The sequence below is a fragment of the Anas acuta genome, chromosome 4, assembly GCF_963932015.1.
Source record: "Anas acuta chromosome 4, bAnaAcu1.1, whole genome shotgun sequence".
In the NCBI taxonomy this organism is placed as follows: Eukaryota; Metazoa; Chordata; class Aves; order Anseriformes; family Anatidae; genus Anas; species Anas acuta.
In genome coordinates, this window is record NC_088982.1 from 76162592 (window position 1) to 76176157 (window position 13566).

Sequence of the window (13566 nt, forward strand, 5' to 3'; positions counted from 1 at the left end):
AATGTTACTTTAGCCTTAAAAGTAATCAGCTGAAGACTCAGGTTGACCTAAGAAATGGGGAGACTGCCACACTGCAAGTATTTGTAAAATAGATGAAGAAACCTGATCTTCATAAAGCACTTTGTCTACTGCTACTGTTTTGTAAACCAAACAAAGCTTCTACTTCATGCTTAGATCACAAACTAGCAACCAGCCTTGCAAGACACAATCTGACCTTTTCCAGCCAGCTTCTCCGCAAGGAACCTAACACAACTAATGCTCATGGCTGCTGAAGGACAAGGAGGGGGAGAGCAGGCAGCAGCCACGTACCCAGTGGGAGGCCAGGGGTCCTGCGGGTGGCCACCAGCCTCGTTCCTGCAGGGCGCTGTCATAGGGAAGGCCAGGACTCTGCATGCCCCCCAAGTTGAGGGGTGATATGTCTCCCTGGAATCTGCACTCTGCAGCACCCATGCCTCAAGGTTCTGTTGCCTGCAGCTGTATGCCTCTCTGGGGTAGAGGGGTGAGCTGGTGTTCACCTTCAGGTTATTTCCTGTTTGTCATTCAAATCAAGCTTGTTGGTCTGGCTTTGGGCACCTTTTAAAGGTGATGGTCTCATCCCCTAAAATTGATGTCCATGATGTGACCTTGTAAGTAATGAAACGGATGCTTCCTACTGATGTCAATTAAATGTTCTGCTCTAGTGAGAATTCTCTGCCTGTGGTTACCGAACAGAAGTAGGTGCTCTAAACAGGCAGGTTGGAGACTGCTCCAAAGGAAGAGAATTACTGGTGTATGGTGGTTCAGTGTCATTACACATTCAGTAGTACAAACTATGCTTGCTTTGTTTTACAGGCTTCTGCATGTTTGTTCTGAGCTTAGTGAAGAAACACTACCGTCTGCAGTTTTACATGGTGTGTATTACCTACTTTGCCCTGGTCAGTTGCATACATATATCACTAGAAAGGGTCATGTCCTTACGTTCATAAAATACCTTGAAAGGTGGGGGTGTGAAACCAAGTGATGTTGGGCTGTTGGGTGTCTCTACCTATACATTGGGGTTTCTTATCGTCTCACAAAGCAGTCTTTCACTGAGCAAGGCCCTGTACACACTGTGACACTGCTCCTGTAGTGGCAGGTGGACAAGGGAGAGGCTCCCTCTGAGTGCGTGCGCCTTCCGTGCAGGTTGGAAGCCAGACACATTCGGCACGGGGTGGGACATGGTTCTGGTGTCTCAAGCACCTCTTTGCAGAGGCCCCATTGCAGTGCTAGGAAGGAAACCTGACCTGAACGCCTGCACAGGAGTTGGAGTCTGTGACACTTAACAGTTGTTCTGGCCCAGTGCTGTGCCCCAGTAGATCATTCTTGTCCTGTAAGAAACCAGTGTTTCTGACTCCCAAATCTGATTAAAAATAGGAATGATCAGAAGCAACAGTAAAACAGTAATACAGTACTACTTGTCTTTAAAGAACTTGAGTGATCAGGGTGTTGTGCAACCTTAAAGATTACTTAAAGGTCAGTGCCTGCAGTTAACCCCTTTGTTTCTACAGGGCCTTGGGTGACACTTTACCACTGTGGGTCCCTCATTTTGGACTAGGACTTAGCTGAGCACTATAGCATTAAAAAACAACAGAAATTATATTCAAAAATGATTTACCCTATTTGTGGGAGAAGTTGCTTCACTGGGGGGAGATGCAGCTTTTTGGGAAGAGGTGATTTTGGTTTTGTAATCGACAAAGCACGTTATCTTTGAATTGGCACAAGGTAATTATATTTATTTTCCCTGATATCCCTCTCTTCCCTCCCCTCTCTTGCCTCTTCCTCCCCCCTCCCCGGAAAAGGAAGGGTAAACAAATGTAGTCAGTCATTTAACATTGTGATTGTCCAGAAAGCATTAAGGTGTGACTACAGAAGAATTTCAGTAGAACAGAGGGGAACCTTTTTTTGAGGAGGGAACAGGGGACGGACAGTTTGGACTGAAGAGTAGTAGCCATTTGTTTTGTGTTGGTTTTTCAGTACCACTGTATGATTAATACATGTTTTGCTGCAGAGATGCTTTAGTTAACCAGCAGGTAATATTTTCAGGAAGGTTGAGTCAGCTCTTGCACGTGCTTTCAGACTCTTCAGGTTTCTTAACTGCAAGTAGATGCTGGCTGCCACAGGAAAGCACACATGATAAGGAAATTTAAGGAAGTAGGACATCCTGAGTATTAACTAGCACAGCCATTGTGTGCTTGAATTCAGTGTTGCCTGGAAAAATGACCAGGTCTTTATCTGTGAGTTTTTGGAAATCAAAATGTGATGTAGAAGCTTTGGAAACCACTTTACTGCATACTGCTGCTACTGAATAAACACTAGGTACACGGTGTAGTATTGGTGAAATTGACAGTTGAAATAGCCATGCCCATAAAAATTAACACTTAGTTTTCACTAATCCTGAGAAATTCCATCTTTCCTAAGAGGACCAGTATTCTGTCATGATATCCACATCTGTGTAACGTGACTCTTTCATGAGTTCTTCATTGCCATTTTATTGTTACAGTTCTAACTTGTCTTTTACGTATGTATATGCAGAATATCACATTGCTTATGTTTCTTTGCTGCTTTCATGCTGAAGGTATATGTCTCACTAAATTGGATGTTAAACTGCATGTTAAAAAATTCCGGGTAAAGGAAAACGATGGGGAAACCTTTTAAAGTTTCGGTCCTTGCTTCTGAAAGCCAGCTGAATTGTGATGTACTGTATGCATGCATCTCTTGTCTTACTGCTAGAGCTGGTCTACCTGTGAGCTCCTCAGGGCTCCTCTAGCTGACGTGCCAGTACTGATGGAGGTGTACTGATTGGTGTTTTCACTAACTGTTGTGTTGTTGCATTGTTAACAGTTCGCATGGACTCATGTCACTTTGCTGATCACTGTAACTCAATCTCATCTAGTCATCCAAAATCTCTTTGAAGGCATGATCTGGTAAGGGAAAAAGTAACAAACTAATTTGTAACTCTATTGCATTGAAAGGTTGGCTCTGTTACATAGCAGATCTAATTAGGGAGAGATCTAATTAGGGAGTTAGGGAATAACCACGAGAGCAGTCGAAGCTGCACCAAGTAAGAAGCATCCATGCTTAGTTGGAGGGGGAGTCGGAGGTGGTGGGAGCAGTGACGTAAAGGGTATAGGGCAGTGGGCAGAAACCCCTTAAGCTTGATAGGCAGCCACAAGTATGGTAGTTTCAAACAACTGCTTCGTTTATGTGCAAGGATCAGGGTTAATCCCAAGTATGGTCAACTATCTCCCATGGCATTTGGTGAAGATGGGAACATGCAGCAGTTTCTTTTCAGCTGCTTGGGAGCTTGAGGTTCTACAGTCCTACTGAAATGGAACCGTTTAATTTGGAAGATCAAATCTGGTGTCAGGAGTCCAGCTTGAGACCTTCTTTCCAGAAAACCTCAGAGGTTAAAAACAACACGCTGGGGATTTTTCAAAGTAACTCAAAATGTTCTCTTCTGTTTTTAGCAAGCAAGCAGAATAGCTCCAGCAAGTGAAGTGGCAGGTATCGGTGGTCTTAAACTGTGTGTCTTGTCCGTATGAAGTTCAGGTGAAATGATAGCAAAGACTACCCTTTTTTGCTAACTAATGGTAGTCTCCAAGAGCAAGATGTATATTGGGAAAGGGAGAAGTGTTTTTAATAATTTTGTATGTACAGGTAAAGTCAGTTGACCTAAAAACAAAACAAAACCCTCCAGAATGTAAATCTTGACTGTTTTTTGGTTGTCCTAATGCCTCACTTCCCACTGCATATTAAATTCTGATGATGCAGTTAAACTTGATGACTTTAAAACTTCTCCCTTAACGAGATGCCATGTTTTTACACCCCACACCTCTTTAGGGAGAGTGTAAATTGTGAGTTGAGACAGAAAGAAGAACATGAAAGATAATGTGTACTTCGAAGGACATAATACTTCACGTGTTCCTTGTTCTTTTCTCAACAAGGAAGATCATTACAGAAAAGACATGCTCACAGTTAAAAAGGAAAAAAAAAAAGCCTTTGACAGAGTTTGTATGAACAAATTCTTTTCATGGTGAACTTGTACATATGTAAAACAGTGAACCTAGTTTTTGAGCTAGCTGCCTATTTCTTAGCATTTCTGCTACTATTGCACCAGACAATTTGGCAGATGGTCACAGAATCTGACTCCAATCTTACTAATACATTTCTGCTTTGAAAAGGGAAAAAGAGGTTAACATGTTTTAGTAGAAAAGTCAGATGATGTTTACATGCAGAGACCACTTAAAAAGCTAACACAGGCTGCTGCAAACTGACGAGCAAGAAAAGGAAAATATTTTTTCTTTTTTTAAATGTAGGTATCATTGAACTTTATAAGGGATTTGCTTGCTTTGATGTTACCAGTAACATTAACATGTTTATTTCTTTTGATTTCTTTCTAAGTGGTACTAGTCTTCAATCTGATAGAAAAAGCCAACCTGTTGACATTTTAAGCTCATGTGCTAAAATAAAATTATAAGTTGAACTACTGTGGATCTCTACCAGTCTGTATTGGCTGAACACGAACATCAGTATAGCTCAATATGTTGCTTATGGGGGAACTAAGTGAACATATTATGAAACATAATTGTTTCTAAATATTAGATAAAAAATCCCAACCAAAAATGCTGCTGTTTCATTTAAAGTTATTTCTGTTCCGTGTTTAGGTTCAGGCACCTTCTACCCCCTCCCACTTCTGAAACTTTCTGTGCATCTTTCTCTAGGTTTCTGGTGCCCATTTCAAGTGTGATCTGCAATGATATTGCCGCATACATCTTTGGATTCTTCTTTGGCAGAACTCCATTAATTAAGGTATGTACTTGACTCAGTAACAGGTTCTTACAGTTCACAGCATTTTTGATACTTGTTCAAAATTATGTTTATAGAGGTCAGTAGTTTCATCTGTACTGCATGTTAGACATTTGCTAGAAAACACATCATTTATCTGGTTTCTAGGGATTTTTAAGTGCAAAGTGGGATTACTTGGACTGGCGTACGCTTCATTGGGTTAAAAACTGGCTGTGTAGCTGGGCCCAGAGAGTTGTGGTGAATGGAGTCAAATCCAGTTGGAGGTTGGTCACTAGTGGCGTTCCCCAGGGCTCGGTGCTGGGGCCAGTCCTCTTTAATATCTTTATCGATGATCTGGGTGAGGACATTGAGTGCACCCTCAGTAAGTTTGCAGATGACACCAAGTTAGGTGCGTGTGTCGATCTGCTCGAGGGTAGGAAGGCTCTGCAGGAGGATCTGGATAGGCTGCACTGATGGGCTGAGGTCAGCTGTATGAAGTTCAATAACAAGGCCAAGTGCCGGGTCCTGCACCTGGGGCACAACAACCCCAAGCAGAGCTACAGGCTGGGAGATGAGTGGTTAGAAAGCTGCCTGGCAGAGAAGGACATGGGAGTATTGGTTGATAGTCGGCTGAATATGAGCCAGCAGTGTGCTCAGGTGGCCAAGAAGGCCAACGGCATCCTGGCTTGTATCAGAAGCAGTGCGGCCAGCAGGGCTAGGGAAGTGATCGTCCGCCTGTATTCGGTTCTGGTGAGGCTGTACCTTGAGTACTGTGTTCAGTTTTGGGCCCCTCGCTACAAGAAGGCCATGGAGGTGCTTGAGCGGGTCCAGAGAAGGGTGACGAAGCTGGTGAGGGGCCTGGAGAACAAGTCCTACGAGGAGCGGCTGAGGGAGCTGGGCTTGTTCAGCATGGAGAAAAGGAGGCTCAGGGGCGACCTTATTGCTCTCTACAGGTACCTTAAAGGAGGCTGTAGCAAGGTGGGGGTTGGTCTGTTCTCCCACGTGCCCAGTGATAGGAACAAGGGGGAATGGGCTAAAGTTGCGCCAGGGGAGTTTTAGGTTGGATCTTAGGAAGAACTTCTTTATCGAAAGGGTTGTTAGACATTGGAACGGGCTGCCCAGGGAAGTGGTTGAGTCACCACCCCTGGAGGTCTTTAAAAGACATTTAGATGTTGAGCTTAGTGATATGGTTTAGTGGAGGACTGGTTAGTGTTAGGTCAGAGGTTGGACTAGATGATCTTGGAGGTCTCTTCCAACCTAGACAATTCTGTGAATGTAATATCAATGTAGTATGATGAATTTGCGGTCTGTTACATCGTTAAATATTGCTGCTTTCTTTTTGGATTGCACGTGCTGGTTAAACTGCATACTACTTCAAAAACTGTTGCTTGAAATAAGGCTTTATGTAATGTTCCTCATCTGGTCTCATTGATGTAGCATTGAGAAGGGCGCAAGCAGTAATCTTCCAATTTTGGTAGTATTTGCAAGACCCTACAGAAAGATACAAATTTTTATTTTCATGTCCTTGCAATGTTAACTTTGGCGTATTTGGTTGGATCTGATAATAAATTGCTCCCAAATAGGAAGTCTGATGGAATTTGATGAAGAAAACAGCTTGCTATGCTGGTCTCTCTATGCTTGCATTTAGATGCTGTGGTTTTTTGCCCATCTTAAGTAGGGAGCAAGCATCTCCTGAGGACTGTCCAACCTTGGCAGATTCCCTGCCTGCCCCTGGCCCTGCTTTTCTATCTATAGTGCTCAGAGATTGCAGCCAGTGACATTCAGCGTTTGACACTTGCACATGCTCACAAGTAGGAGTTTACTGCAAACAAGGTCCAGGTGGTTAAAAAAAAAAAAACTTCAGTGATGCAATTGATGCAGCTCTCTCTCTCTCTCTCTTGTGCCTAGCTGTCTCCCAAAAAGACCTGGGAAGGGTTCATTGGAGGTGGCATCTCCACAGTTGTATTTGGATTCATTGTAAGTAACAACACAACTTTTCTTGCATAGGTTCATGTAGAATAGCTCAGTAAATAGAATCATTCAGGTTGGAGAAGACCTTCAAGATCATCATGTCCAACCTCACCTGCCAGATCTCATCCCTAAGCTTTGTTCCCTAGTACCATGCCCATACAGCTCTGAAATATCCCCACCACTTCCTTGGGCAGCCCATTCCAGGGCTTGACCACCCTCTCTGTGAACAAATTCTTCCTAATGTCTAATTTAAACCTCCCCAGTGCAAGTTCAGGCTGTTGCCTTGCATCCTAACACATAATTTCTCCTGACAGAATGCCCATGGGTTTAGACAGGTGCTTTACGCCAATGATATGCATAGAAGAAAACAGGAACGTAAAATTTTATATGTAACTTTTGTAGCTTGTAGCTTTTATATGTAACTTATCAACAAGATCAGTGGAACTTATAGGTGATAACTCTGTAGTAGCAGTAGTTCAGGATTGAATGGAGAAGTGAACTCTAAAGAAATAATGAATAGTTAATGCTTGGAGATATTACAGTGCAGAAATATGCACTAGATAGGAGCCTGAGAGATAGGAAAAGAAAAATAAGATGGGAAATGGTTCCTAAAGGCATTGAAGGTTGGCATCCACCTCCCTTGTTGAGGCATTCTCCAACCTAAAAAGAGGGCTGATTTTACTCCATTGGGGGTCTCTTTATTACAAAAGATAATAAAGCCTTCAATTACAGTATGATTTTTGACTGTATCAACTAATGCATATTTGACGAGTTGTTCTTCTGCTTTCCAGTTTTCCTATTTCTTGGCTCAGCATCAGTACTTTGTCTGCCCAGTGGAATATAAGAGTGAAACCAATAGATTTGTGACAGAGTGTGAACCTTTGGAGCTGTTCCAGATGAAGAAGTATTCGGTGCCACTATTGCTTCGGGCTGTGTTGGGATGGGTAAGAAAAAAAAAACACAAGGTTTTAATTAAAATTGGAATTATAATTCCCAGCTTGAAAACTTTTATAAAACTTTTTAGACAGGTACATGAACGTAGGTAGGTCTTGAGGGATAAGAACTGAATTGACACTATGAACTTTTGCTCACATGGGGAGGAGGTCATCAGGGAAAGGCGTTGCTGAAGCCACACGAGGAAACATCTCTGTCCTCATTGCTGGTATTTGTGCAGGAAGTGGATGATGCTGTTCACTGTACTGCATGTCATTCAGGTAAGCTGTTAGGATCTTGTGGAAAATTGGTAAAGGCCAGAGTTAGTAGTAAGGCTAAATACTTGAGTTAGTAGAACTTGATTCCATTTGCAGTGAGTGTGCAGCTGCAGTTAGAATAGGATTTGTGCTTGTAATGGAGTCACCAACCCTTTTCTGTGCATGTAGCCTGCACATTCTGGCAAGAGACACCTTGAATCTTCACCTGACAGGATCTGAACCATCACTCCTGCTGGGGAAAGCACTGCTGCCTGAGTCACAGGCGTGGGGGGAACTCTCACAGGTACAGACCCAACAGAAATGCATGCGGACTGGTTTTCATATCTACATATTTGTATAGGTGACCAATTTTTATATAAATGATTCATTATGTAGTTGTTTCTATGTACACACACAGCCACCCCCTCACCATCCCACAGATACATATCCCCACATGGAGGGGTGCACACTTCTGCACAGACACATGCATCTATACACCCACAGACCCCCACATGCAGCTCCACCCATCCAGACATATATACATCTACCACACACAACCAGGCACCTATCCATGTGCATAAATGTGTGCACGTACATACATGCATCCCCCAGACATAAATACACTCACATCACATACATGTACTTATGCAGAAACACACAGAGATGCACACCCATGCCCATACACACACATACACCCACATGCCCACACTTAGCAGCACATATATACATCTATACACACACATGTGCATGCCCACACATGTGCACAGATGCACACCCCCATGCATATTTATCTCTCCTTGAAGGCAAAGAGGAGGTGACTGCGATGAACACAGAACAGGAACAGCTGGCACATGCCTTCTGCATCACTCCCCTGCTCTGCTGCCTCAGCACAGAGAGCTGTGACAGACAGTGCTGAGAAAGACACTGGGTTTTGCTTGCTTTTACACAGGTAGAACACATAGTGAGAAAAGTTCACATGTAACAAGAAGGCAGAAGTGGGAAATTGTTGCTGCTGTTTGCAAAAACTGAGTACTGCAAATGATTAATGGCTGCAGGTGGTACTTAAAAAAAAGGCAAGACTGCATCAGGAGGGAGCTTTGATATTTTCATGCTGAGTGAGTGTACCATTGCTTCAGGAACTGTGGCATTGATGGCAAATGTAAAAAGTTCTTGTTTGTTTGTTTGTTTTTGCATAAAGTCAGTGTGTCGTCTGGGTTGAGAGAAGTCTTATTTTGTCCAGTTTCATTATACATTTTGGTAAGGGAGGAGAAGGGAACAGTCAGCTCTGCAATAATCTGGTAGGGAGATGTCAATTAACCCCTAAAGCAGACAGTGCTTGCACATACACTTTGCAAGTAGTATTGCTAATCTCTAAGAGGCCTTTTGAGAACAGAATTGGTTTTAGCAATACTTACAGGAAGTCAAAATAATTCCAGAAGGTAGTCAGTGTTGCTCATAATGCAGATGGGAAACATAAGGTTCAGGGATTTTCAGCTCCAGGAATTGTATATTGAGAACTGCCAGGTGAGGTGTGCTCAAGTTTGCAGCCTGTGCCATTGACTTGAAAGGGCCCAAAACGAAATTGCAAAATAAAGTAAAATAAAATAAATGCTTACCTTGATTATCATCTTTGGCAATGAGTACCTGTTCTCCTTCCTGATAATTAAGTCTCTTATCCCTAAAAACTAATAGATCAAATGAAATTTCAAGTCTGTGGACGGAATGAGGGGGACAATAGATAGTTAAATGTAAAACAAAAACATTAACAGAGGTTAAACTTTTATCTCCCATTATTGTCCTATGTATGCACGGTGCCAGTATTGCAGACTTGGGCAAAATTCCTGTCTGTCTCTTAAGAGCACTTGAAAGGAGCAACTGTGACAGTGAATTGCGTGACAGTGAATTGCATGACAGCAACCAGTGCCTGGGGAGCACTGGGTCACCTGGTCTTCAGAAATATCGTTAGATTAGTGGAAAGCTCCTTTCTTTATAGGAAATGGATCTAGAAAAGCAGAGTTGGGGAAGATTAGGCTGGGGAAGATAACATTCCATATAATTAACTAAGGACTTGGCTGAAAAGTATTCTTTTGTATTAGGAAAGGGTGAAGCTTTGTGGAAATTTGCTCTGTACTAGCCCAATTGTCAAATACTTGAGCTGAAACATGCCTAGAATGAAACATTGAAATATCTTGCTTATTATTTTTCACATAGGAAACGGTGAATATGTACCCATTCCAGATGCACAGCATTGCCCTGTCAACATTTGCATCCCTAATTGGGCCATTTGGAGGATTCTTCGCCAGTGGATTTAAACGAGCTTTCAAAATCAAGGTGCGTCATCACTTCTGTAAGCTGGCAGTGTTTTGGTTGTCTCTTTGAATGAGAGTGCTTGTTCTGTTGGTTGTTTTTTTTTGTTTGTTTGTTTCATTTATTGAGTGCAGTACCTAGTCTTTCTAGGAAGATCTTTGAGCTGTTTTTAAGCATCAGTAGCAGCACTTTGTTTTATCAGATACAGGTATATTGTTCCCATTTCTTTTTTATTTTAGGTTTGCATTTTGGTTGATAATTACTCTTCTCAGTCATGCTGCTAAAGTGATTGGGATGAACAAGATGTGGGATAATTACACTTGACATGTGTGGCAACCGGGTTGTTAGACATTGGAACAGGCTGCCCAGGGAAGTGGTGGAGTCACCATCCCTGGAAGTCTTTAAAAGACATTTAGATGTAGAGCTTAGGGATATGGTTTAGTGGGGACTGTTAGGTCAGAGGTTGGACTCGATGATCTTGAGGTCTCTTCCAACCTAGAAATTCTGTATGACTCTGTATAACCTGTAGATACCTAACAATTGCTGACAGCAGTTTGCCCTTCAAATTATGGCTGGCCGTATTTCACCTACAGAGTCTATGCTGTACGCAGATGCTGACATGTCAGGCTCACCTGGGCATGAGTGTCGGGCTGCTTTTGCCAATGCAGCACTGCCTTGTACAAGAACGTGTACTGGCAAATGTTGTGATGTGCTAACCTCTGTTTATTGCAAGGTGTGTGCTGTCGCTTGTGGCAGTAGTGTCCCTGGCTGGCATTAAGTGCAGCTGGAGTATGGGAAGAGGGTAGCCCCAGATTTTCTCCTGACCTTCTTTATGTCTTGGTAGGGTTGCTGTAATTCTGAACTTGTTGCTTGTTGCTCTTGTTCCCTGTGTCCACTGGTTTTGGCACATGCTTTGGACAGAAGCATATAAATAAACCTGTTTGTGCTGAACTCTCATACATGTGTTTGTACTTGATCCTTTTCCTGACGCTGGTCCAAGCAGCTTGTCCGGCAGCTCTCTGGCTACAGCCTTGCGCTCTGTCATGCCTGTTAGCCACAGCAGCAAAGGAACGTTGGTGTGAAGAAAGGCTTTTTTTGGGGAAGATGATACTTCTGAAAAGCAGCCGTTTCAGTACAACACTCTGCAGCCAAAGGGCCATCACAGGGACAGGGATATTGTGTGGTTGTTATTAAAGGCAGTGCGTGTATGCAGTCCATGCCTGCTGGAGCAGCACAAGCACAGGGCTTGTATCTATTGCTGGCAGTCAGCTCACCTGACAAAGGTCCAGAAGTGAGCATGAATGACACCAAGGGTGTGTTGAGGGCACTTGACTAATAATAAAGCTGTTGTACAGACAAGGTCAGGTAACACAAAGCTGGCATATTGACTATTGCTTGCATCCAAGTATTATTATTATTGTTTTTTAAACAAGTGATTTATTAATGACAAGACTTTGTGATGCCGTTCAATGTATTTATATTGCTTGTGCACATCATGGCTTTTAATTAACGTTACCAAGAATCCAGTGACAAAACTAGCAGGTGAATGGGCCGCACGACTTGTGAAGCCAGTGGGAGACAGTGGAAAGAGTTCTCAAGTTACCACTTGGCTGGAAGCAAGTAGATACTTACTTCAGTACTGAAGTAAGTGCTTCAGTACCAGCTGCTAGTAGACAATGCAAGAAAAGCCATAAAGAGGAGAATCAGATCCTGAAGAGGCAAGAAACAACAACCATTAGCTTGAGACGGTTGCCTCAAAATTGAATCAAGTACGTGCAGACTTGAATGCTCCATCTTGCTTCCTTTTTTTTCTCTCATTCCTTGACAAACCTTGGCAGTTAAAAACTTCTTTAGCAAGGAGGCTCTTTCTAACTTTATGCTCAACGCAGTAAAACCATAGCTTAATGACGGCCTAAAAACACTGCTGTGAAGTGATGCTTGATGAGTGTGTTTCATCTGAATCGGTTAACATGATTTTTTTTTTCCTCCCTGTCCTTCAAACCCAAAAGGATTTTGCAGACACAATCCCTGGGCACGGTGGCATAATGGATCGCTTTGATTGTCAGTACTTGATGGCCACTTTCGTTCACGTCTACATCACCAGTTTCATAAGGTATTGGATTTTTGAAAATCAAAATACATACACTTGGATAGGTGCAGTACCACTGTGTTGCAGTCCAAGTTGTGTTCTGCACCATTATAATAGTAGGACTTGTTCCTAAATCTGTTCTGTGCAATGACTTCAAATACAAAAATCGTTAAGAATGCACATTTGTGTGCCCTTGTAAGATTAGTGTAATGTTCAAGCTATGTCCAGAGTGTTAACAGTAACCTGTGTAACCCGAGTACCAACAAGTTTTTGCGTTGCAGCCTTGTACAAGTTCTGCTGGAATTTACTAATAGGGAGGTATCAGGATGGGGTTCTGGCAGGAGGGTTGTTTGCTGTAACACCTGCTTACTGTTTTTTGCTTCCTGAAGAGCCTCTATATTGAGGATGCAGTTTTTCCCACAAGCTTCAGTATTTCTCAGTGGCTGGACTTGAGGTTTTCTGTTGGAGAGACTATTTTTTTTACTGTGGGTAAAAAGAGTAGGTGACTTATTAAAAACAATGCTTATCATCTCACACCAGCTTTCAAGAAGAAATTGTGGGAATGGCAATTGTATTGCAATTGCTTTAGTTCCCAGGGAAAGGGTACTCAAGGTAAGGGACTGGAGGTAGCCAAACTCATATGTGCCCTTAGTTTTATAAATACATTTGAGTAAATAATCATGAGATAACTAAGTTACAGATTCTTTGCCTCATGTTTGGTCCATCGTAGAAGTACGCTGTAAATAAGTGGCTGAAAATGGGGCTGATAGGTTCCTGTAATTTAGAGGACTATAGTTTAATTGGTGGGTTTCTTTCCTGACTTGGACCATTTTCATTTTAGTTGGTAGTATACAGCTAAACTAGCAATGGATGTTAAACTAAAAAAGCCCTTTTGATGAAGAATGCGAGTACAGTAAGAAAGAATAAATAAGTCAATCTTCTTTGTCATAAACCTTCTTAATATCCCCATTTGACAGAACATACAAGCAATGCTTTTCTCTTTTTGTTTGTATTTGGCTAAGGAGAGTGCTTTCCCAGTGATGCTCGGCCATGCATCCTGAGGGGATGGTTAGACAGAAAATATCCATACTTTAGTATCCCCCCAAAAAATGGGAATTCATTGCTTGTGCAGCAGGGGGGGGAATGGAAGGCTGTCTAAAAGCTTCTTTAGAGCTGCTGCTCATCAGAAAAACTTTTCATTGACAG

General features: G+C 42.5%; 1 protein-coding gene across 2 annotated transcripts in view; it reads left to right on the top strand.

Moving 5' to 3' along the window:
- The window catches only part of CDS1 (CDP-diacylglycerol synthase 1), a 29051-nt gene that overhangs the window by 12618 nt on the left and 2867 nt on the right, over window positions 1–13566 (top strand). For both annotated transcript variants that reach the window (XM_068682168.1, XM_068682169.1), the window contains exons 6-12: window positions 832–890; window positions 2860–2942; window positions 4740–4827; window positions 6712–6780; window positions 7566–7718; window positions 10176–10295; window positions 12281–12384. In XM_068682168.1, coding sequence (XP_068538269.1) covers window positions 832–890; window positions 2860–2942; window positions 4740–4827; window positions 6712–6780; window positions 7566–7718; window positions 10176–10295; window positions 12281–12384 — 676 coding nt within the window. The remainder of the gene's footprint in view (window positions 1–831; window positions 891–2859; window positions 2943–4739; window positions 4828–6711; window positions 6781–7565; window positions 7719–10175; window positions 10296–12280; window positions 12385–13566) is intronic.